Source organism: Balaenoptera physalus (genome assembly GCF_965194825.1).
Source record: "Balaenoptera physalus genome assembly, chromosome: 9".
Taxonomy (NCBI): domain Eukaryota; kingdom Metazoa; phylum Chordata; class Mammalia; order Artiodactyla; family Balaenopteridae; genus Balaenoptera; species Balaenoptera physalus.
The window spans coordinates 32,644,902-32,669,230 of record NC_138888.1 but is presented as its reverse complement, the minus strand read 5'-3'; the positions used below and the strand labels follow the sequence as shown (position 1 = coordinate 32,669,230).

Genomic DNA, 24,329 nt, shown 5'->3' with positions numbered 1-24,329 from the left:
AGTTTTAGCCAATTTCAGACAGGGTTTTCTGGTAGCTATAGCCAAAACCATAATAACTGAACACTGGAACACCCATTTCTCAAACCAGAAATCAATTCCCTAAATGAATTCTATGTCTAGCAAAACATCCTTCAAATAATGGAGACATTTAAGACATTCCCAGATAAATAAAAAGTGAGAGAATTGATCACTAGCAGATCTGCCCTACCAGAAATACTAAAGATGGTCTTTCAAGCTAAAATGGAAGAACGTTGACTGTAACTCAAATCCACATGAAAAAACAGAGCAGTGGTAAAGGCCACTACATAGGTTAAGTATAAAAGACAGTATCAATGTATTTTCTGGTTGTAACTCTTTCTTTCTCCCATCTTGTTTTCAAAACAATTGCATGAAGCAAGAGATATAAATTCTGTGTTGATGGGCATACAGTGTATAAAAGGAAGACGAGTGTAGTTATACAGGGGCAAAGTTTTTATGTGCTGTTATAATTAAATGGATATTAATCCAAACTAGATTATTATAAATCAAGATGTTAGTTGTAATCCCCAGGGCAACCACTAAGGAAATAACTATGAATGTTTATTTACTAAAAGAAACAATAGGGAACTTAAATTAATACACTAGAAAATGTTTACTTAACACAAAATAAGGCAGTAATTAAGAAATAAAGTAACAAGAAAAAGATGACATATAGAAAACAAATAGCAGACATAAATCCTAACTTATCACTAATCACATTAGGTAATTGACAAAATGGATTTTTAAAAAATGATCCAAATATATACTGTCTACTAGAGACACACTTTAGATTCAAAGACATAAGTAGACTGAAAGTAAAAAGATGGGAAAAGGTATACCAGTAAGCAGTAACCAAAAGAGAGACAGAATAGCTATATTAATATGAAACAAAATAAATTTTAAGACAAAAATTGTTCCTAGAGACAAAGGAAGATATTTTATAATGGGAAGAGGGCCAATCCATTAGGAAGATGTAACAATTATAAACTTATATACACTAGCAACAGCAACCCCAAAACCATGTGGCAAAAACTGATAGAATGGAAGGGAGAAAGAGACAATTCAGTAATAACAGTAGCTGGAGCTTTTAATATGTCACTTTCAATAGTGAATAGAGCTACTATACAGACGGTAAACAAGGAACTGGAAGACTAGAGTGACTGCTATTCCTGGAGAAGACAACATGGATTTTAAGAACTTGGAGCTGGATGTAATAAATCATGCATAAAATGAAAACCTCCAAGAAGATGATGTCAAAAGGAATTTTGAAGAAACTGATTGATAGGATTAAATTACTTACTTAAAACTCTTTAAAAAAACCAAAATGTAGACTACATTAACTGATAAAGATAAAATGAGCTGTGCACTTAAAGATCACATTAATAGCCTCCAAACTGAGAGAACTTCATTGCAATTACAAGAAAAAAAAAAAAAATAGAAAGAGAGAAAAGCAAAAGCCCCTGTGGAAAATTCAAAGTGCTTCCTGTACTGCTTCAAGGAACCAAAATAAATGTTCACCAAATATCCATTTCAGAGTTAATCTACTCCATAAAGACAGAGGAGAATCTTTTCAAAGTGGATGAAAAGATCAGGCATTAAATGTGAAAGACTGGACACATGAAAGATTCAAGCCAGGTTTTTATCAGAAAAATTTGAAAGAAGCAATGTCTATTATTAAAGTCAGCTTATATCCCAAGAGTGAAAAGTTTATGGTAATAAGTCGAAGCCTCTACTGTATGAAAGAAACCTCAATAACTTAAGAAAAGAAAATGCGTGCATTAGTCAAAAAGCATTAAAGATGAGTTTAAGCATTTCAAAGTATGTTTACATCCTGATGTTTCAAATGGGGCATGGATGGGGGAGGGATAAATTAGGAGTCAGCAGAGGCCCAAAGGGACCACCAAGGAATCCTCTGCATGAAGAGATTCCCGAGAAATGATGTGCATCAGGCTGGGTAAGTGTGAAGATCGGGGTCCAGTGCCCTATGCCAACCAGTTGCCATCCCCACTCCACCCCAGGGTCAGGATGACAGGAGCAGGATACCTCCATAGGCCACCTCCATCCTGTCACAGCAGGCTCTCCACAAGAGCAAGACAGAGCTTATCCTGATGCTCCTTGCACGGGCAGATGCTCGGAACCTTCCTTTGGTCCTACCCTCCCACCTGAGCTCAGCACCCCTAGGCCAGACTCTAGTTCTCCTATGAGAAGGCAGGTGCTACAAAGGAGTCCCAGGGTGGGTTCTTGAGACAAGGACCCCCTGTCCTTCCCCTTATTCCAGAAAATGAGGGTGAACCACCCCAGAAATGTCTGTACACTAAGTGCTAAGTGATACTAAGTAATAAACACTAAGTAATCAACTGTAATGTGACAATGGCGTAAGAGTAGACTGAGAGACCAGTGGAATAAGGGACAGTGCCCAGAACACACCCAAGTCTTTTGGGGGAACTTAACATACAATAAAAGTACCACCATAAATAAATAAAAAAAGGATGGATTGTTTAGTAATTGGTGTTGTAAGAGCAACTCACCCTATGGCTATCCTTACTTAATAGCATATACAAAGACAGACTCCGGATGACTTAAAGATCTAAACATGAAAGTGCAAACTATAAACTTAATAAGAGAAAGAGTAGGAGAATATCTTTGTGACTTAGGGCATGGGAAGGACTGCTTCCTACAAATCAACAAGAAAAAGATGCCAACCCATTAAAAACTGGGCAATGGATCTAAAGAGGTAATTTTCTAAAAGAAGAAACTCAAAAGTCTAACAAACACATGAAGAGATGCTCAGACTCATTAGTTATCAAGGGAAATGCAAATCACAAGAATCAGATTGCACTTTATACCTATTAGACTTGGCAAAACTCACAAGGCTGGCTAGTGCCAAGCAATGGCAGGAAGACAGGGATATGCAGTATTATGGGAGTGAGACTAACAAAATCATTCTAGAAAGTAATTGGTCAGATTAACTACCTGCATGCCCTCTGCCCCATCAGTTCCACTTCTTGGTGGACAAGCCAAAGGAATAACACACAGGTGAGTCCATAACCAGACAGGTATAATGGCATTCTCTGCAGTACAATCGTTGAGGGGCTTGAGGCAAGGGCTTGTAATAATCGTTACAGTCATGGGCTAGAAATATACATAGTAACATGAATGAGTCTTAAAGAGTGTCAGTGAAAAAGTGAAACACGAGTGAGATATAGAATACCATTTTCACTGGGTCAAATATGTATACACCCAAAATCATAGTACACATTTTAGAACACCTTACAAACAAAAAGATACAGATGAAACACAATAGAAGGATTGCCCAAGAGCAGAGGTGGGGAAGAGGGCAGAGAAGAACGAGCACAAAAAGAAGTGAATAGAACAAGAGAAAGGCCTGGCACAGAACAATGACAATAATATGCCATGAGGTGAGGAGTTTGATTCATTCAACTTTAACACCTGAGGTTTTGCACAAAAAATCATACAGTACAAAGTTAATTCCACTACTCTGCATGCAGCTCCATACAATTCCTGTAAGCTTTTAAAACCAGTGTGTCTTCATCATTTAAACAGGATAATGTTGTCAGCAACTTAAGAAATTACTCAGTTAAGATACAAATGAACTTATTAACAAGACAGAAATAGACTCACAGATATAGAAAACAAACTTATGGTTACCAAAGGGGAAAGGGGGTGGGGGAGGGATAAATTAGGAGTTTAAGATTGACATATACACACTACTATATATAAAATAGGTAAACAAGGACCTACTGTATAGCACAGGGAACTATATTCAATAGCTTGTAATAAACTATAATGGAAAAGAATCTGAAAAAGAACATATATATATGTGTGTGTATATATATAACTGAATCATTTTGCTGTACATCTGAAACACTGTAAATCAACTATACATCAATAAAAAAAGAAATTACTCAGTTAATTCTGTTTTGAGAATCTAATTATGTCTCCATTTATAAATACTAGAAGAAGTATAATAAAAGGCAATTAAGCAAAGGAAACAGATTTTTCAATTCACAGGGCTACAAGTTGCTTGGACCTAAAGCTAAAAGTCAGATGCATAAGAAGCAATGTCACTTATGTTGCATTTGACAGCATGATTTACAAGCAGCAGTGACATGAGGTCGTGAGGTTGGCAAAGGATTTTTAAACATTGCATTTAAAACCAGTATTTTGTAGGACTGATCTGGAAACAGTCTGGTATTCTGACAAGTATAGCCATCTGCATACCATGGTTATAAGTTTTTTTAAGAGTAGAATATGAGGAACCCAGGCATTTTTAAGACTCATGGGTGGATGTTTTGATGCTGCTGAAGCTTTGGGTTTTGTAGTGTAGTTTAAGCAGTGCCACGCTGACCTTGGAGATTGAGGGAGGAGGAGGGTTGGGGACAAAAGATCTGTGACCTAAGCTCAAACTCACACAAATTCTGCAGCTGCTTGGTTATCTGCAGAAGCCCACGTGACAGGACTAAGAAACACACTGTCCTTCGTTGAGGCATCTACCATCAATTCTTTGGTAAATTCCTTCCAACCACCAAAGGACAAACAACAGAAACAAAAGGAATGAAAAATCTCTTCCCCTCCCTTACTCCTTCCCAAAACCTTCCTCCAGTTTAGCCAAACCCACTTCCCTGCCTTTGAGGGAACAGCCTGCCTCCTGGCGTCTTGCCTGCATCAATATTTTCCATCTCTACAGCACAGGAAATAACTTTTTTCTATATTATGGAAATGCTGTGCCCAGTCAAGAAATTTTAAAAGATGTGAAAGTTATCACAGTGTATCTTAATCCAACTATCTTTAATTTTCAGAAATCATAAAGACATTAAAAAGGAGCTATCAAAAATTCAAAATGAAGCCCAAAATAATTTAGGCAATTCATCTGAAGTCTAAAATCCCATGAGATAAGTGGTATGGTCAATGGATTTATCCCTCTACTCTTCTTAGTGTTTTTCCATTTGCTTAATCACCATGGAGGGTACAAAACACAGAAACACGTTGTAATGTAATATTCTAGTGTAAAATTTTCTCCATCCTTCAAAGCTTTTGGCTTTACAGAACATGAGGTCATAAACAGGGATGCTACAGTGTTTAAAAGAATCAGCAATTTGTAGCTCCATTTGTAAGAGGGAGGAAAGTAAATCCTTACGAATTAGATTTGCTTGGCAGGAAAAATGTTGCCTCTTCAGATGTGAACAGTGACCTCTTTTTGCCCCAGTTGGTAGGAAGGTCAAAACTAAATTCTGTTGCAACTTAACTCATCTTGGGCCCTGGTACATCAACTCATCTTGGGCCCTGGTACATTCAATCCCTGTTCTTTTTGTAGCAAAGACCCTTGCATGGGCCTTAGTAGGATTCAATTTAGAATTCCAGCATGTCTGGGAGACTCCAAGACAGGAACAACAAAAGGTGCAGTTACATGAAGAATTGCGGTGGTTTTGAGAAAGAACGGAAAGACGATTGTACAAACTGGGTCGGTGATGATGTGTCAACATAGGAGAGGAGCTGCCATTTAGCCTGTGTCCCTCAGGGTGGCCTCTGACCCCCTGGGCTTACCCTTGCTGGGGATAAGTGCTACTTTTCCGATTTTACCATTCATCCATTCCAATGAATTTTGGTGGGACGTGCATCAATTCTGGTGGCATGTGGTGGGAAAGAAAGAAAACTGAATTTAAAATTTGTAAAATTTTAATTCATTTATAAAGGAACTCCATTTGTAGTATACGGAAAATCACATATTTTGAAAATATGCACAATATAACTATGTTCCTTTACAAAGTGGCTTTTTATTTTAAGAATATAAAAGATTTTAAAATGAATGTAATTCTATCTTATCATGATTTCAGTTTATAATTGGAATATTGCAGTTAAAGTTTCTATAAAATTACACTAAATTTAGGTACCCTTTCATCTGTCTTGTCTTTTCATCAAAGAGCAGACATAAAATTATATTATCTTAACTGGCCTGACATTTGAAAATCTCTTTGAAAATTATAATAAGGTATTTCTTTTTATTTATTTATTTGGCTGCCCCGGGTCTTAGTTGCGGCACGTGGGATCTTTTAGTTGCAGCATGCGAACTCTTAGCTGCAGCATGTGGGATCTAGTTCCATGGCCAGGGATCGAACCCGGGCCCCCTGCATTGGAGTGTGGAGTCTTAGCCACTGGACCACCAGGGAAGTCCCAATAAAGTATTTCAAAATACTCCTTCATCTAAAATGTTTCTTACTTCTAATGCTGGGATGAACAGTTTACAAAATATGTTAAAAAATATTCCCGTCCCCTGGTGCTTATAAGTAGTGATAATAAAATTGAGATGATCTGACAGGTTGCTCTATTAATATCAGATAACTATACCAGCTGAAGAAGAAAACAGCATATTTACACCAAGTACATTCACTGACATAAACGTGTCTGTAGTGAAAAATTATATTTACATATTCATGTTGGATTGATGTGAAAAGAGATTTTGGGGAGGACATGAGATTTAGCTTCTATAACTTGATAGTTTGGACATCCTTCCTAAGGAGCTCAATCTACTTTATTAGCAGGGGACATTTTTGTTTCTGAGAACACTTGGGGGCTGTGAGGTAGATAAAGAATATTTATAGAATTTCAGGTAATTAGGACCCACGTGAACATTATGTACAGCAAACCCACTGCAGAGGGAGGAATCTCCAGGCCCTGCCTGGGGCCCTTTGCCTGTAGCTCCTCATGGCCGCCTCTGTACAAAGTGAGAACAGTATGGGGTTTTGGACCCATGCATGTGGATTAGCTTTCACCCTGAAACCTTGAAACCAGAAGCAACTTGACCCCTACAATATGAGTATTAAAAAAACTTTCTGTAGCAATAAGAACAGCAAGAACGCAGGATACATTTTAGGATGAGAGGAAAAGAAATTATTCAAAGATCCAGAACTTTAGGGTTTCTCCAGGTTTTTTGAAGATTGTGAAAGAATAAACTTGCGATGTTCAATAACACTCTCTGCTCCGTTTTTGGAAGTCCTCTTTTGGAAATACTCTCATTCACAAAAACAAAACAGATTTTTTTTTAGTTTCTAACCCACACCTCAAATTTTCAAAAGGATATTTTATTTTGTTTTAATTATTTTAAATGCTAGCATTTATTATCCCTTAATCAATCAACCAACCAATACATTGTCAGAACAATTAAAGATTCAATCTTACTTTTATCTGGACGATTTTAATTTCATCAAATCTTATATCAGCAAGAGATTTCCTTGTCTGGCCTTTTCGGTGTCCAAATTTACACTTATTTCTCATCACTTGTTCATCATCTTCTATGGGTCTTCGAACATATTTAAAACGATCTTTGAGGGCTCGTTTCCATAAAAACTGTGTAAAATTATAAAACAGGGCAGTTAATCTCCAAAGAGATTGGAATAATCCTATATAAACAATAAAATCTTTGCCTACCACCTTCAGGCTTGAAATTATTTTCCCATCACAGTAATAGAAATAATATATCTATTCTTCTTTTTATCCTCACAATAATCTTGTGATAATGCTATAAATATATACATATATTGATATTTTGTGTAGTACATAGCTATATGTGTGTGTGTGTGTGTGTGTGTGTGTGTATTTGTATACAATGTCATATAGCTAAATATACTGGCTCTTGAGTCTAGAGTTCCTAATTTCTAAAATTGGATACTTTCCACTTTACTCTGGTGTCTCCACAATGCACTCCACTTTCCTGTTGGATTCTAGAAAAGAACTGATACTGGCTTATGCATATATGGACTGACGCGCTTTCTTTAAATGCATCATCAGATGAAGCAGTGTGTGCAACAGAGGAGAGGAAGAGATGGTGCCCTTTGGGGAACTGCCAAGAGTTGTGCATGGCAGGAACAGAGAGCTCAAGATGTGGAAGTGTAGAAGATGTAGAAAATAGAGAAGTCAGCCCCAACCTGAAGGGCATGGTTACCCCAAAAAGAGCTTCAAGGTAATCCGGAACCAGATCCTTTCAAACCCCTCTCTGTGGACACAGAAGTTCTCTTCTAGAGCAATGGTTCTCAAACTTCAGCCTGAATCACAATTCTTGGAGGATCTGTTAAAACACAGGTTGCTGGGTCCTACCCTCAGAGCCTCTAATTCAGTAGGTCAGGGGCAGGGCTGAGGATCTGCATTTCTTCCAAGTTCCTGAGGGGCGGTGCTGCTGGTGCTTAGCCAGACTCTAGAGATTCTGCTTCAGCAGGTCTGAGAGGAGCCCAGATGTCTGTATCCTTTAAAGCTTTGTAGAAAGTGGCTGCAGAGCTGGGTTAGGAAGCCCTCTTAGGCCACATCGAGTGGGAAGTATGGATGGTCAGATTGTGCTCTGGGAGAATCTGTCTGGCATGTGGACAGCTTGGAAGACCAGAGACGTGGTTAACAACTTGGGGACACACCTGGGCTTCTTCCTCAACACACCAACACTGCTAACATTCTTTCCCTCTGCTGGGCCTTTGGTTTTGGCCTGGAAAGCTCTGTCCCTCTCCTCACCTACCCTGCTGGTATCTAGGTAAAGCTTGCTCTGTTTCCAGATCTCAACTCAGCCATCACTCCCTTACGGCCTCCCTAACGGCTCACTTCCCTTGGTTATCAGGCTCACCTTTCCTTGTCAACACTTATCACACTGGTAGTTTACCCTCATGTAGGTGATGTTTTTGTTTCTTTTCTTTTTTTGTTCTTTTCATTCTTCCTCTCTTCAAATTTCCCCTTCCTTTCTTCCTTCCTTCCATTCTTTCCTTCCCCTAGGCTGTGAGCACATGAAGAAGGTCTTGGGTCTACTTTGCTCACCAAACCCAGCACAGCGCTTGGTGCATCTTGGAAACTATAAACGCTAGATGCCTTGTGTCTGTCCTCTGTGAAGTACATGGACCCAGGTGTTGAGCAACAGACTAGAAGCAAGACTCTGAGTCTTGGTCTTGCTTGGTAAGTATCTCACTGTGTGAGGAGTGGCCAAACCTGAGCCTCAAGGCTTCTTTTCAGCCCCTCATCTTCCCTGCAATGCCATGCACTTGAATAGGCCCAAGAGTGGGTGCAGGGAAAGAAATGGCCATTTGTAGCTACACGGGCCCATATTTGCCTCCTAGTCTTGGCCACTAGATGGGTTAAGTCACTGGGTGACTTTGGGCATATCGTATGAGCTCAGGCAAATGGGAATGCCACTGAGATCGTGTTAGTCCAGTGTCTGGCACTTAGATTTTGTCATTCCCGGTTCCTTGGTTTAAGTCTCAATAAGAGCTATTTCCTGCCCCTGAAAAAGCACTGGGACCTAAACTGGAAAGACCCAGGATGCTGGACTAGCTTCAGTACGTATTAGCTAAGAAATCTTCAACAAGTAATCCCTCAGTCTTAGTTTCTTTAACTATAATGGAATAAGAAGATTAGTCCTGTCAACTGCCCTGGGTTAGGGGGAGACTCAAATGAAGAGCTACTTCATGGAAGACATTTGTAAACTAAAGTGCTGCTCACACAGGGAGATCAGCTCGGTGCTTTGTGACCACCTAGAGGGGTGGGATAGGGAGAGTGGGTGGGAGGGAGGGAGACGCAAGAGGGAAGAGATATGAGAACATATGTATATGTATAACTGACTCACTTTGTTATAAAGCAGAAACTAACACACCATTGTAAAGCAATTATACTCCAATAAAGATGTTAAAAAAAAAATAACAAAAAACCCTTGGCAGCCCTGGTGAGGAGTACTGGGGCTTGGGGGTTGGGAAGGCAGCTTCGGCCCCAATTAAGCGCCTGGGTATGTATGAGTCAGAAATGCTTCCTCACCTCCCACAGGCTTGTGGGTCTGAACACTGCCACTGCTGTTATACAACAGCACAGAAATAATGGATGGCTTGTATTTTTCTTAGCCCTGAAATCTGAACTAGTGCCAATACATTTTTTCCCCCCTCATGTTTCCCACAGCTCTCAAGGGCTTCTAAACCTGCGGACTTGGTGGGAGGTATTACAGCAATCAACTGCTAGGACATTTTTTAATTGCCAATGTCTTCTTTCCAGCCTCTCCCTTCTCTCCTTAGCAAGTATCTGATAGGAACAAAAAAAGGGCCAGTCAACGCAGTGGTCCACATGAGCAGTCAATCAAGGAGCATGCCCTGAGCATCTGCTACATGCGTGGCACAGAGAATTCCTGACACAGATGCCACAACAGAAAATCTTTTTGTCATTGAACAATCACCCTTCTTCTCCATGCTTTTCCAGCTAGAGGGGGTGTGGAAAGAGCTACATAGACACAGCTCTCCTCCAATCACTCTGAAATAAAACACAACCCTGAAGTTATGGCCTCCTGATCGGATATGTGAAAAGTCCACATATCACCAGCAGATCTTCCCCTAACATTGTAAACCCAAATATAATCATTAGGAAACATTTAGACAAACCCAAAATGTGGATCATTGTACACGGCAACTGGACTAGCCTTGTCCAAAAGAGAAAATATCATGAAAAAAAAAAAAAAAAAGGTAGGGAAACTATCCTAGAGACAAAAAGAAATTTAAGAGACATAGTAACTACATGGAATGCATAATCTTTGATTAGATGTTATAGCCAAAAATCCATTTTAAAAACTTTGTTTCAATAACTGAAGAAACAGGGATGTGGATTGTATATGATATTATGTAATTATTGTTATTTCTTTTGGTATAAAAATGGTATTGTGGTTAGGTAGGAGATTGTCCTTATCCTTATAAGATATATGCTGAGGTATTTAGGAGTGGCAACTGCGACTTGCTTTTTTTCAGATGCTCAGTCAAAACAAACAAATAAATATGAGAAAGGAAAAGTAAATGTGGCAAAATGGTGATACTTAGTGAATCTAGATCAGTGATTTTCAATCATCGGAGATTTTGCCCCCCCGCCCAGGATACATTTGGCAATGTTTGGAGACACGGTTGGTTGTTACATCAGTTTGGGTGAAGGGGTACTAGTCACACTTGGTGAGTGCCAGGGATGTTGCTAAGTACCCTCCAATGCAGAGGGCAGCCCACACCGCAAAGAAGTATCCACCCAAAACGCAGTACTGCCCAGGCTAAGAAACCTCGAGCTACATAAAGGGTATATGGCTGCCCACTGCAGCAGTCTTTCAACTCCTGCGTAGATTTGAAAACTTTTGAAAAAAAAGTTGAGAATATCAGTATCTTGTAATAACCTATGGTAGAAAATAATCTGTAAAATATATATATACATATAAATATAACTGAATCACTTTGCTATACATCTGACACTAATACAATATTATAAATCAACTATACTTCAAAGTTGAGAATAAAGTTAGTCCTAAAAATGACCAAATGCTTCCTTGCTGCGTGCATGCTCTCTCTCTCTCTCTCACACACACACACACACACACACATGCATAGTGTGTGTCTTGAAGGCACACACTATGTCTTCAAGAAAGTACAGCAAACAATTTTTCTCAGAGATATCTGCTATAATAAGGTGCAAAAGACATCTATCTTATTTAGATAAGACTACCAATGTATGCGTATACGGCATATAGAGATATAAGGACTAATAGACAGCAAATCTTATGTACCCAAAGCTATAATTCCCCACAATTGTCCCTTAAATCATATAGTTCCAGTGTCACAATACACTCAATTTTTTTAACCATCTTAACTATTTTTAAGTGTACAGTTCAGTAGAGTTAAGCATACTCACATTGTTGGGCAATGGATATCCCAGGCTTTTAAAGCCAAGAGACTTGCAGACCCAGAGAGCAAAGCTTGTATTGAAACCTCTACAGCAGTGTTTCCCAACCCTGACTGCACATCGGAATCATCTGGGGAACTTTAAGGTGTCAGGATTTCTTCTCCAGATCAACTAAACCAGAATCTCTGGGGATCCTGATGTACGGCCAGAGTTGAGAACTGCTGCCCCAGAACACCTCCAGGATCTGTTTTTGTCAGAACAGCAGAGATGTGAGAGGGCCAGGTGAGGCTGGAGGTCAAGACCTCAAAAGCAGACCACTTCTCCACCGGCTCTAAACAAAGGCAAGAACCACTTTATTGATGAAAGCACTGATGGAGGTGCAGTGCAGTCACAGCCTTCTCTTTCCACGTATCGCATCTCTTAAAGATCTTTCCTAGAGACTCATCTTTACACACCAGCTTCCAAACAGCTTTCAGCGAGAGACAGAACGATGATGACATAGAGAGAGAAAGAAGATGGAGAAGGATGAGGAGGGATGAACAGGTGGCACACAGAGGATTTTTAGAGCAGTGAAAACAGTACACATATACATGATACAATAATGATGGATACATTTGTCTAATGGCATAGAATGTACTACACCAAGAGAGAAACTTAACGTAACCTATAGACTTTGGGTGATAACGATGTGTCAATATAGCTTCATCCACTGTAACAAAGGTACCCCTCTGGTTGGGGATGTTGATAATGGGGGAGGCTGTGCATGTGTGGGTCAGGGGGGGAGATGGGAAATCTCTGTACCTTTCACTCAATTTTGCTGTGTACCTAAAACTGCTCTAAAAAATAAAGTGTTATTTTTTTTTAAAGAAGACAAAGGAACACAGAGAGACACAGAGAAGTCATCAAAAGGAACAGAGCTAGAGGGGAGAGAGAGAGAGAGAAAGAGAGAAAGAAAGACCAAAACTTAGAACAAAACAGGGACTGACAGCGAGAGACAGAAGGGACGGCCAAAGGAACAGAATCAGAGAGAGACCAGACAGAGTCAGAGAAATTGACGGAGAAAGAGATACAGATAGACCCAGATAAACAGACAGAAAGAGACTGAGGAAAGGGGAAAGAGGCATAAGATTACTGGACAATACAAGGTTCTTATTTTAAGAAAGGTTGAGAGAAACAGAAGGGCTCCACCTTGTCACTTACAAAGCCACAGCCGTCCTCATCCAGGAAAGGGTGGGCCTGCAGCAGGGCGTTGACCACGTCGTTATACTGCTGGGTGGTGGGGTACCTGTTCGGTGCGACAGGGAGGACATTTTTCAGTTCAAGAAGCCCACGTTCCTCCTCATAAGATGAGTCTAAATTATATTCACTTTTCTTCACATCTTTCTATATGACAATGTAGACATTCAAATATTGGGCAATGTTGGACTTACTACCAATATGTCATGCAAAATATGGAGAGAATTGGTTCCAAATGAATTCAAGTCTACTCTGAAAACACACCCTCTCCCAAAGCAGCAAGTCTGCCCTGTTCTTACTCACAGTGAGCCTTCCAGATACTTTGTCATGTCAGCCTGGAGAAACTCAATGATCCTTATCCTCATGCTGTGATCAGGACACTTCTGTTCTGCTAACATGCATTTGACATCATAAGGAAACTCCGGTAAAACATAGGACTTAGTCCATTGTAAGGCTTTATTCCCTGTTAGAACCTGTTTCACATTCCTTCTGTTAAATAAAAACACACAAATGGTGAAATTCTGTTTCAAATATATGCCACTTATTAATTCTCTACACCCTGAGAACTTATGATAGAAACCACTTTCTTGAGACCTAAATATATGGAAGTCATCAATCCATCTTCCATCCAGTCATCTACCTGCCAATGTTTGAGGCCTCATCGGGTATGTCTGTTTTCTTTCCCTTTGCACACACACGAATACTTGTCATCCTGGAGAAAAATGTCATAACAGTATAGACTATAGAATAAAGTCTGAAGTTGGAAAGAATATTGATCCATATATCTTGAAGAGCTAATACGTAATGCATAGCTCAAAGCTGAACAAGGTATCTAACTAAGAGAGAGTAAATTGCAATTCAGCAAAGCAAATGAGGCACATGATAAAGTCTTAGCACCTGATTCAGAAAATTTTTCTAATTAAGTTATTTGGCTTCTGTTTGTAGTGAAATACAAGAGTCACTTAATTTAGTTGTTCTTGGCTATTTTAATAAGGTAAACTTGGTCTCTAAATTTAAAATAAGTATCAGATATTCTGATCCATTCAGATGAAGTTGCTACAAAGGGCTACAGAAAATGATAGCTACAGAAAGCAGATCAGTGGTTGCCTGGGGCTGGGGGTTGGAGTGAAGATTGACTGAAAAAAAGGACACCAGGGAATTTTTAGGGTGATGAAAGCATTCCAAAATGGATTGTGACAATGGCTGCACACCCGCATAAATCTGCTAAAATTAACTGAGCTGTATAATTTAATGGGTGAATTTTATGTTATGAAAATTACACCTCAATAAGGTTTTTTATAAAATTAAATATCAGAACCACTTTAAAACCTTAAAGTTAGTGATTGATCCAGTGTATAAAAAGTAAAATTTCCAAGCAAGTTACCAGAGACAATAGATAGCTTTTAATCCATTTCACTAATAGGATTGATTGGAATGGAAGTGAAGCAATAGAGGCAAGCCAAGCAGAAGACAAAGAAAGATTTCCTAAGTTAACTTAAGTAGGTTAATTTTCTGGTACAAGCATGGAAGCCTTAGTAGTCCAAATAAAATTCAGATGAGCTTTGAAAGGCCAGGTTTCCTTTAGAATTTTAGGTCATATTTTGTAAGAATGCAAGAGGTATAATGAAACATGGGGAATAAAGAAAAGAGGAGAAAGAACTCTCCTCTCTTTTCACGATAAGCTCTTTCTCCTTTTTTTCCCTCTTTGGCAGTAACTGCATCGGCGATGAAAAGATGTCCTGGCTAACATGAGCACACCGATAATTTCTACGCTGGCTTCAGTACAGCAACAGGCCGTTCCCAGAAGAAATTTTTGCCTCAGCCCAAATTATTTTCCAGTGTTCCTCTCTCATTTCATTCATTTACTCAACCAATATTTATTGGGGGTGTACTAGGTGGCAAATACTCTTCTACAATCCCTATTTCCTTTCCTATTCTATTCTATTATTTCTTTCTCCCATGATCTCTCCCTTATCTACTTAAACCGAGGGTGTAAAGTAATGGCAAGTTTTGTTTGCTGTATTTTGTGCCTTCCCAAGATTTTTGAAAAGTGCTGCAACTGTGCAGGTGTTAAACTTGGTTTCAGTACAAGATTTTAACATCTATCTCCTTTTCCTCAGGAGTTTCAAGCTAATTTAGCTGCATGACCCCTTTAGGTTTGTGAGGTTGCCATGTCTTATTTAGTACCACATCAATGGATAACTTCCACATTCCAATGCTATAAAATAGGGCTGGAGGCAATTTTTACCTTCTTGTTCTATATATTTTTTCTGTATGTCTTTTCAACATCAGGGTAGGCACTATATAGCATGGTCTTATTTCTGTCAAATACCTAGACTGTAACTAGACACATACAAGCTCTATCAAAGCCAGATATTCCATCTTGCTCCTAATTAGACAAAATCAGGGGCATCAAATTATCCTTTTCTTTACATTAAAACAATTTAACAAGATATTTGGGGAGTGAATAGAATACAAGTTATGCTAACTAATACAAGTCAAAACTAGTATTACACAGAATACTAGAATCAGAAATTAAAAATACACTCTAATTTAGGTTCAGATAACTGCAGGCACAATCACTTCCCATCCATAAAACAATATTTGCATTGGATTTTAAAAACTTTACTGTGAGGTTAAGATTATTCATATCTTTACTGAGGTAGAGTTGGGCAGAACACCCTAGAAGTCAGCTTAAAGTAAGTGCACAGAGCAGAAAAAATTCCCAGACTAAGAGGATGTTGATATTTCTGTTCCTACCTCAGAGCCAGTGCCCTTCAACAAGATACCACCACAGAACAAAGATCTTTAATCCAATGGATCTCAACTCTGGGTACACAGTACAATCATCTGCAGAGCTTTTAAAACATGTTAATGGCTAGGATTGTTCCCAGTCTAACTAATCAGAGTCTAATGCACTGAACACTCAGTACGTATGTAGAGTTTATATTCGTAATAAAATAAAACTTACAATAAGGTTAAGCTGACACATATGATAATTAATAGTATTATTACTGCAGTATGCGCTAATTAAAAAAAATTATGACGTGGAGGTTCTCAAGAAAAAGCTCATTGACTGAGTGGAGTCAAGATGGCGTACTAGGAGGATGTGGAATTCACGTCTCCTCACAACTAGGGCACCTACCAGGCACCAGTGGGGGACCACGGACACCTAAGGGGACGGGAGGACCCACCAGCAACCGGGTAGGATGTGGGGCGTGGGGGGAGTGCAGGGGGAGGAGAAGTGGAGGCGGGACGGGACTGGGGCCCCTGAGGGGCGGCTGGGGGAGGGGAAGGGATCCCACACCTGAAGGGGGAAATTGGGGAACCACTGGGAGGGCAGAGGATCAGAAGGGAGTGTGGACTGGTTCCCCTGCCCACTTGGACCCCCAGTTAACTGTTGAGATCCCGGGCCTGACCTTCTGCCCACCGAGGCCCCCTCCAGCCACGCGGGTCCTGAGGGAGTGGGAGGGAGGGAAGGAGGAGCAAAAGTAAAGGCCGGACCTCTCGGACGGCACCCTGAAGGGTGGCTGGGGGAGGGGAGGAGTTCCTACACCCCGGGACCCACCCATGGTTAGGGGTCCAGTGTCAACAGGGGAGACCCTGGGGGAGATGGTGGGGGAGGCATGTGAAGGAATGGAAAGGAATGGGGCCAGCGCTTTCCCTGTCCACTTAGGCACCGGGGAGCCTGTTGGGCCTAAACCCCACCCACACACCCTCACCCAGGGCCCTACCTCCAAACTCGGAACTCCACACTCCAGAAGCCCTCCTTTCCCCATGCTGCCTCTCCCCGTCTGCGCAGGTTCTAAGCAGAGGCCCTGCCCCACACTCAAAGGTCACCCCCTCACACTCAAAGGTCACCCCCCCACCCGCCTAGGTCCCACCCCACCTTAAACCCCGCCCCCACCTAAGTTCCACCCCCTGCTTAAATTCCCCCCCATAGCCAAGGTTTTATTTTTTCTTTTTTTTTTCTTCTTTTAGATTGGGGTTCTGATTCATTGTTGTTGATACTTTTATATTTTTATTTTTCCCAATAAATCTCTTATTTTTCTAATTTTATTTTATTCTTTTTACTTTGTTAGTGATCTCTCCTTTTGGCTTGTTCCCCGCCCCGCCCCCCAAAACCTTTTTTATATTATATTTTTTTCTGTTGTGGTTTTATTTTACCTTGTTGCAGTTGTTTCAATTATAGTTTTATTTTTCCTAATATATCTTTTATCTTTCTAATTTTATTTTGTTTTTTATTCTTTGATATTGTACTGGTCCTTTTTTTCTTTCTTTCTTCCTTTTTTTTTTTTTTTTAACCGTGCCAGGAAGCTTGCGGGATCTTGGTTCCCAGGCCGGAGGTCAGGCCCGAGCTCCTGTGGTGGGAGCTCTGAGTCCAAATCACTGGACTAACAGAGAAACTCAGATCCCAGGGAATGTCAATCAGAGTGAGGCGTCATGGAGGTCCTCATCTCAGCACCAAGACCCGGCTCTATCCAACTGCCTGCAAACTCCGGTGCTGGACGTCTCAGACCAAACAACCAGTAAGACAGGAATACAGTACCACCCATCAAAAAAAAAAAAAATGAAATGACAAAAATATTTGTAACAGATGAAGGAGCAAGGTAAAAACCTACAAGACCAAATAAATGAAGACGAAATAGGCAACCTACCTGAAAAAGAACTCAGAGTAATGATAATAAAGATGATCCAAAATCGCGGAAACAGAATGGAGAAAATACAAGAAACATTTAACAAGGATCTAGAACAACTAAAGAGCAAACAGTGAGGAACAACACAATTACTGAAATTAAAAATACTCTAGAAGGAATCAATAACACAATAACTGAGACAGAAGAATGCATAATGAGCTGGAAGATAAAATGGTGGAAATAACTGCCAGGGTGCAGAATAAAGAAAAAAGAATAAAAAGAATTGAGGACAGTCTCAGAGACCTCTGGGACAACATTAAATGCACTAACATTCGAATCATAGGGTCCCAGAAGAAGAAGAGTAAAAGAAAGGGTCTGAGAAAATATTTGAAGAGATTCTGGTCAAAAACTTCCCTAACATGGGAAAGGAAATAGTCAATCAAGTCCAGGAAGCACAGAGAGTCCCATACAGGATAAACCCAAAGAGAAACAAGACAAGACACATATTAATCAAACTATCAAAAATTAAATACAAAGAAAAAATATTAAAAGCAGCAAGGGAAAAACAACAAATAACATACAAGGGAATCCCCATAAAGTTAAAGCTCTCTTAAGAAAAAATCTCAATGTACAGAAGGCAGATGTTGAGCCATGGCAGGGAGCAGAAGAGACATACTTCAGCTGCATCGCATGTGGATTCTTTACAGAACAAAGGGCAGAATTCACATCACACTCAACTGACTTCTGGTTGACTTTTGGAGTCGTTATGAATCATGCCTGCTTTCCTAGAATTTAGGTAACAAGTGACACCTTTTCCTAGGGACCCCAGCTTGGAGATAATCTGCTAGCTTGAGGGATTGTGATGCTTGTCTAGTCTCGTAAAATGGTATTGCTTTCTGGTCCTCAAGGAAGAAGAGCAAGAGACAAGTGAGGACTTAGCTGTGAAGAACAGCCTTTCTCGCTACCGGTCTTAGTCTTCACATCTAAAGTACCACTACCATCAGCAGCAGTACTCCCACCATCGGAAGAGAAAGCAGCGACAAATACCATGCTCTCCAGGGACCTACCTGAAAGACTGTGTTCCACAAGCCTACATTCATTTCATTCTTTTCCACACCCAAGCTTGAAGACTTTATACACTGGAAATGGTATATATTGGGATGCCCAATTTTTGTATTATCAACTCTGAAACTAAATGGCATGTAACCACAGCAACATCTAAATGTTTCAGTGTTTTTGGAACATAGAAGAAGAGAAAGGAAGCTAGAGGAGGCTTAGACGTTTGTTTAAAGAACTTGCTATCATCTTACCATAGGACAGAAAAGGACCTCATAATGCATATCTTCAAAATAGGGACCAAATTTCACCAAACGACAAAGTTAAACAGAAATGTTGCTTCTGTGTTATGATGCCAGTACTCTGACAATTACCTGCTTTACTTTACCTAGGCAAGACTTTCCACTGGTAAGGAAACAAAGTAAACGAGACGTTCTGAAAAGCCCAATAAAGAGATACATGCCAATGAGCAAGGTGAGATGCCATCTCTGAAAATAGTGAACAGTGTCACTGCAAGACATGCAAGAACTATGAAGGAAATGCTGCTTTCTTGCTGCAACTGATGGTAACCACCACTAATTCAGGAAATGTTTGCTCCACATTCTCAGCATTTTGATGATTGCTTTTAATTTATGTTTTATAGCTCTGGGCTATCACAGCTGCTATTTAATCTACGAGACTTCCAGAAGAATTTAGTTTCTGAAAGGCATGTGTGAACACATAATCAAGCATAAAGTAGAGGTAAAGATGGCATCAGGCACTCTGCTGTGGCACAAACTGGCACCTCTCAAATCCTCCTGGTCCTTGCTTGCCAATGCGAGATTCAAGAACCCAGGAACTTCTGGGGCCCTGACTAATCAAGCAAAGAAGCATAAAATACATAAATCTTTTATTTCTTCCTATTCCCCAATTCTTCTTGGTATTGAGAGATGGACAAAGACCCAGAAACTTCTGGCTTTTACCCTCAATATTTACACTTATTAGCATGACAGTCACAAAAACAGATCTCATGGAGCTATCATGTCTGGGTCCCTCTTTCTTTTTAACTCCTCATTCATACCAAAGAAAAAGTAATGAGACATTACCTACACAATTGTTGCAAAATGGTTGAGGACTACTATTTTGTAGTTCAGAATTATCAAAATCTGGTAGTTCAGGGTTGAATGGATCTAGGGCAGCTTTTTATTAATCTACCTGTATACTACTAGCTTTTGAATCCTGACCTCGCAGTGAACAGCATACATCCTCAGAGCAACTTCTAAACGGAGATGGAGGTGTAAAATTCACTTCTCAAATCTGGCCCAGAGTGCTGGTTTTATGTGCCTCGTGGAAAAAAAAAAAAACCAAAGACTGACAGTCTTCTCCCAACTGTGTGTCACCTAGGCTGTGGCTTGCCAGTTCCTCCACTATGTAGCGTCATAAAAATAAAAGTTTCCTATTTGTAAGGATTCAAGTAACTTGATTTATACCAGATTACCATTAAACTGGGTGGCTTAAACAACAAACATTAATTTCTCACAGTTATGGAGGCTGGATGTTCCAGATGAGGGTGACAGCAAAGTTGGGTTCCTGGTGAATGCCCTCTTCCAGGTTTACAGAAGGCTGTCTTCTTGCTGTGTCCTCACGTGCCAGAAAGAGAGCTAGCTAGCTTTCTGGCCTCTTCTTTTAATGACACTAATCCCATCCATGAGGGGTCCACTTTCATGACCTAATTACCTCCCGGAAGTCCTCTCCCTCCAAATACCATCATATTGGGATTAGGGTTTCAACATATGAATTTTGGAGGGACACAAGCATCCAGTCTGTTGTACACCTCCAGAAATGACTTGCTACTACTACCCAGGGTAGTCCTAGGACAGCTTGGCATTTCTTAGGGGGTCTGTTAGAACTGCTGAATCTTGAGCCCCACCCCGACCTACTAAATTAGAATCTGCATTTTAATAAGATTCCTGGGTGACCTTTCATTACATTAGAGTTTGAGGAGCACGGTCTAGGGCCCTGCTAAATTTTGTTTAAGTCCTCCAGGAGAATCTAATGTACAGTCAAGGTTAAAAACCACTGTCTTGTCCATGGGCACAGCACAGAGGCTCCTTACCTGCCTAATAGCACCTCTCACCATTCCCAGCAAGTCCATCTCCTCTGCTTCTATCTCTCACATTCCAAAAATACTTATTCCAAATAGAATGCCCTATTCCGTTTCAAGTGCCTGTACCTTTGCACGTGCTGTTTGCTTTGCTGTGAATATCCTTTTCTTCTCTTGCTTCATCTTCCTTCAGATGAAATTCTAATCATGTTTCAAAATCCTCCCTCGGTTTTTGTGCAGACTTCTCCCAGGGGCATTCTCCATACTCACTTCCCTGAAAGTCTTATTTATCCTTCTCCTGTGCTTTTTCTGTACGCTGTGCATATCTTATTTCGTCATCTCTTTCTCAGTATTGCAGTTATTAACTTCTGTATCTTTCTTGTCAGACTCTGAGTGCCCCTAGGCAAGGATAAAATTGCCCCCGCTTCACCCACTGTCTATATAATACCTAGCTCATGGGATATATTTAGTAACTTTTGGACTGAACGAAAGGGAAAAAGAGACTAGAAATCCAGCTTATTTTGATCTCTCCGAAGACGTCCCATTAGATTTAATGGGAATGGGCAGGAGTCAGAGAGTTATTTATCAGTCATGTCAGCCCAACTGTCCCTGATTTTGTACTTCCTGTTTGGCTGGGTCCACAGATATCTTCCACTGAAGGAAATTTTGGTTCTAGCTCATTTCATTTGGGTCTCTGCTCAAGCATTACTTAGTCAAAGTTGAAGGACTTAACTGAAAACCCCGTCTGGAATAGAACCCTCCTGTAGCTAACACACACATATGCACATACACACGCCACTCACTCTCTATTCCCCCCTTTTTTCTTGGCATTATTGGCCTTCATAGCACTTAAACATATTTACAATGTAATATCATATGTATTTGTTATTCCCCCCACCATTAGAACGTGAACTCTGTGAGCTGGGAGGCTTGGTCTGCTCCCCTGACCCCTGTATCCTCTGTGTCTACCAGTACCTGGCACAGAGTAAGCACTCAGTAAGTATCTACTGTGGGATGAGTGAATGAATCCTGACTTAAGTAAGACATCTTTAAGTCAGTATTTCCTAAGGTGTTTCCTGTAACGTTAATAGCTGTTACACAAAGAAAGAATTCTGGGCCAGACAGAGTGAAAGGGGTTTTCTTACTGTAGGACTCCTCATAGCATTTACTGTGTTAATGTACACTGGGAATCTCCAATCAAGGGATAGAGTTACAATATAACACTTCCAAACACACAACCCTTAGGTATGGGGTGTTCTCTACACCTGCAGGATAGGAGATGTGGGATCCTGCACTTCACTCTGAGGGATCCTTGTTGTTTCACTGACCTGGGATTCAGCATCTAAATATGACAATTTATCACCTATGTTGTCTTTGGTGCAATTCACTGAACCTCCCTTTGTTACGACGTGCTGGATAAGATGCATACGTAACTGTGCTGCCCCTTATCTGGGCTGTGTGTGTGGCAGTGACTACAAACAATACATCAAGTGCGGACCCACTGACATTTTCCCTCCTGAGCATAGGCAGGTGGGTAAGATCACTCTACAACATCTTACAGCAGTAGCCAGACCCAGAAAAAAATCATCGTTAAATTAATTTTTAAATATGAGTGAAACTGTGACTAATTTATAATTACACCCAAAGGCTGAAGCAAAATATCTGCATGCATATATTTAAAGTTCAAGCCAAGTGTTTTTAAAGTGACATTTAGGAAACCTCTACCTGTTTATCTGATTTCATGCCTTACTAGGTACTAAAAGGGAAGCAAACGGTTTCAAATAGTGTAGAGGCAAAATGAAGAATAGCATGGAAAAAAAGTCTTTCTAAAGGATCGCCAACACATGTTGAGGATGGGACCTTATAAGCCTTCCATCAAGAAAGGGCATTTAAGCAATTCGGTAAAGAGCACGGGGTCACCTATCACCAAAGAAAACTGCATTGTGTCACAGCACCCTAGTGTTTCCTTGGGACTTGGAATTCATCCACTGGGACACACACATCTTTTCAAGGGCCAAAGTCATGTGAATGTCCTGCCTCTAGAGCCTTCTTTGACTTCTTGTCTGCAAATAATCTGGATGGAAAACACATGTTCATTTTAGGGAACTTGGGAAAAAATATCACAAGAATGATGACAGCCACCTTGTATGGTGTGATGACAGCTGCCAGTACCTTAATTGTCATCTCACGAGCAGGTGGGTGTGCCCATCACACATTGTTCAGAGACCACCTGGAGAACAAGTGAAGAGTCGGGATTCCCACCCAGGTGTGTGAGACCCCAAAGCTGGCACTTGGTCCACCATCCCTCCCTGCCTCATGAAAGCAGTAGCCAACCATCAGCTTTCTAGCCTGTTATGTGTGAGGGGCACATAAACTCCTGGAGTTTAATTCTGTTAAAAAATTTAGCATATTCAGCAGGAATTGTATCAAAAAGGTCTAAAGAGAAATTGATGTTATTCGAATATTTATCCCGTCCCATGAAGATATAATCAGTCTTTCATTGGACCATGCATCCTCATTTCAATTAAAAACTCCTATTTAGCCTCTGTGTGTCAGGAACTATGCCAAATGCTGTGTTTACAAGGACAGAAGGGTATGGTCTTTGTCCAGGAGGTGCTTCTAAGGAAGGAATACAAACTTTAAAGTGATCAGTTCCATTATCTAGTTTTACAAGTGAAGCAAGAGAGACGTAGAGGATGCTATACATTGAAGGGCTCCTTGCCTGACCTGGAATATCAACGGAGGGGCTTCCTTCCAACAGAGGGACTTTGAGCAGAGTCTTCAAAAATGAGCAGGTAGGGGAGGGAAGGGAACAACACAGCCTGACCCAGGAGCCATGCAATAGGCTCTTAATCAACACCTGTTGAATGAATAGCACCCTAGGCAGAAGGGCAGGAGGAGGAGATCAAGGGTGGCTCCAATGATTTTTTAACTCACATGGCTGGATGACGGACCCACTGTCTGAGACAGGACTTGGGAAGGGAGAGAATCTTCTGTCCCACTCCATTCCACAGCCCTGGACAAAGGGCAGGACCAGAGTGAAAATATTTAAAACAGGTACCCCTGCCTTGTCCTCATCGGCCCACACATAGCTGATTGCCCAGGAGGGGACATCTGATCCACAGGAGACCCCTCAGTTCCTCTTCCCCAGATACTGAACTAAGCAACACTGAAAGGCTGAGTCCGTTGGCTGGAACGAGCTGAGCTGTTTTCAGGGAGAACTTCCTCTGGAGGCAGTGCTATGGCCAGCCAGTCGGAAAGGGGCAGAGCAGCCATGAGTAGTAGGGTAACCCATCCTCACAGGAAGAAGCAAGGGACTGAAACGGATGAGGAAAGCAGAAGAGAGACGGCGACAGCCATCATGTGGCTCCATGAGAGGGAGGGAAAGCTTCACCCCTGGCTTCCCAGCACCAGTGCTTCTGTACCCAGGGCACTGGGTTTGAGTACATTTGTATTTCTTACACCTATATATATGCTAAGGCAAGGGACATGAGCTCATTGCTGGACACGTTTAACTCTGTGGTGCTTGTGGATAGTGATGGGTACCTTGGTGGTCATATAGATTAGGAGAGACTTTATGATTAGAAGAAAGATACGAGAGTACTGGCTCTGGTTTCCAA

General features: G+C 40.7%; 1 protein-coding gene across 1 annotated transcript in view; it reads right to left on the bottom strand.

Annotated features, from left to right (window-relative positions):
• Nucleotides 1-24,329, bottom strand: part of SAMD3 (sterile alpha motif domain containing 3) — a 45,598-nt gene that overhangs the window by 10,684 nt on the left and 10,585 nt on the right. Inside the window, 3 exon segments of the mRNA XM_082475052.1 lie at nt 7,216-7,383; nt 12,898-12,982; nt 13,237-13,422. Of these exon segments, the coding sequence (XP_082331178.1) occupies nt 7,216-7,383; nt 12,898-12,982; nt 13,237-13,422 (439 nt within the window).